The following is a 1,891-nucleotide window of genomic DNA, read 5'->3' as shown; positions in this document are numbered from 1 at the left end:
TGCATGTTTCAGAAGTACAGACAGGAAGTCAGGTGTGCTCAGGAAAATGTCTTCCCCTCAGCAACAGAACGTTATGTTTAGTATCTTGTGCAGCTTTTATGTGAAGAATGCCAATGATGCCCCCCCTCCCCCCTGTACACCCCACATGTGCCACACAGGACAGGAAGGAACTTACTGGTGCAGGGCATCTCCAGGGGGTCCGAGTCGGCTCGGTAGTACCCGGGTCGGCACACGCAGTTGGTGGCCCCCTCGGAGGTGGTGCGACTGTTTATAGGGCAGTGAAAGCAGCTCTCGTCACCCTGATTCGGCTTGAACATCCCGGAGGAGCAACCTGGAACAAAACACAAAGACAACCGTTAGAGGGACACCGTGACCACTTCCTGGAAGCCCCAGACACGCCGATCCTGGAGACCACACCCCCAAAAATCAACAACAAAATAACAATTCACATTCAATGATCCAAATTCATCCGCAGAACCCCCCAAAAAACTCTCAGATATGCCGGAGAGAATCTTTCTAAACCGATAACGTCCACGTGGCCCCAACTCTGCAATACAGTGGAAGGATTCTATGACTTCCTGGGAGATTCATCATCAGAGGACAGAGCAGAATACAGAGGAGACCTTCTATGACTTCCTGGGAGATTCATCATCAGAAGACAGAGCAGACTACGGAGGAGACCTTCTATGACTTCCTGGGAGATTCATCAGTGGACAGAGGAATACGGAGGAGACCTTCTATGACTTCCTGGGAGATTCATCATCAGAGGACAGAGCAGAATACGGAGGAGACCTTCTATGACTTCCTGGGAGATTCATCATCAGAGGACAGAGCAGAATACGGAGGAGACCTTCTATGACCTCCTGGGAGATTCATCATCAGAAGACAGAGCAGAATACGGAGGAGACCTTCTATGACTTCCTGGGAGATTCATCATCAGAGGACAGAGCAGAATACGGAGGAGACCTTCTATGACCTCCTGGGAGATTCATCATCAGAGGACAGAGCAGAATACGGAGGAGACCTTCTATGACTTCCTGGGAGATTCATCATCAGAGGACAGAGCAGAATACGGAGGAGACCTTCTATGACTTCCTGGGAGATTCATCATCAGAGGACAGAGGAATACGGAGGAGACCTATGACTTCCTGGGAGATTCATCATCAGAGGACAGAGCAGAATACAGAGACGACCTTCTATGACCTCCTGGGAGATTCATCATCAGAGGACAGAGCAGAATACGGAGGAGACCTTCTATGACCTCCTGGGAGATTCATCATCAGAAGACAGAGCGGAATACAGAGTAGACCTTCGATGACTTCCTGGGAGATTCATCAGAGGACAGAGCGGACTACAGAGGAGACCTTCTATGACTTCCGGGGAGATTCATCATCAGAGGACAGAGCAGAATACGGAGGAGACCTTCTATGACCTCCTGGGAGATTCATCATCAGAAGACAGAGCGGAATACAGAGTAGACCTTCTATGACTTCCTGGGAGATTCATCAGAGGACAGAGCGGACTACAGAGGAGACCTTCTATGACTTCCGGGGAGATTCATCATCAGAGGACAGAGCAGAATACGGAGGAGACCTTCTATGACCTCCTGGGAGATTCATCATCAGAAGACAGAGCGGAATACAGAGTAGACCTTCTATGACTTCCTGGGAGATTCATCAGAGGACAGAGCGGACTACAGAGGAGACCTTCTATGACTTCCGGGGAGATTCATCATCAGAGGACAGAGCAGAATACGGAGGAGACCTTCTATGACCTCCTGGGAGATTCATCATCAGAAGACAGAGCGGAATACAGAGTAGACCTTCTATGACTTCCTGGGAGATTCATCAGAGGACAGAGCGGACTACAGAGGAGACCTTCTATGACTTCC

The 1,891-nt window shown here is 49.7% G+C and overlaps 1 protein-coding gene across 1 annotated transcript in view; it reads right to left on the bottom strand.

The window, feature by feature from the left end:
- Nucleotides 1–145: 145 nt before the first annotated feature.
- Nucleotides 146–1,891, bottom strand: part of LOC108803651 (ephrin type-B receptor 2-like) — a gene marked incomplete at both ends in the record, with an annotated part of 25,973 nt that continues 24,227 nt past the window's right edge. Inside the window, one exon of the mRNA XM_018575474.1 lies at nt 146–331. Coding sequence (XP_018430976.1) covers nt 146–331 — 186 coding nt within the window. The remainder of the gene's footprint in view (nt 332–1,891) is intronic.

Source organism: Nanorana parkeri, unplaced genomic scaffold, assembly GCF_000935625.1.
Source record: "Nanorana parkeri isolate BGI_ZX_2015 unplaced genomic scaffold, ASM93562v1 scaffold3988, whole genome shotgun sequence".
NCBI classification, from domain to species: Eukaryota; Metazoa; Chordata; class Amphibia; order Anura; family Dicroglossidae; genus Nanorana; species Nanorana parkeri.
Note: the sequence above shows the minus strand (reverse complement) of the source record. Positions and strands in the feature narration are given on the sequence as shown.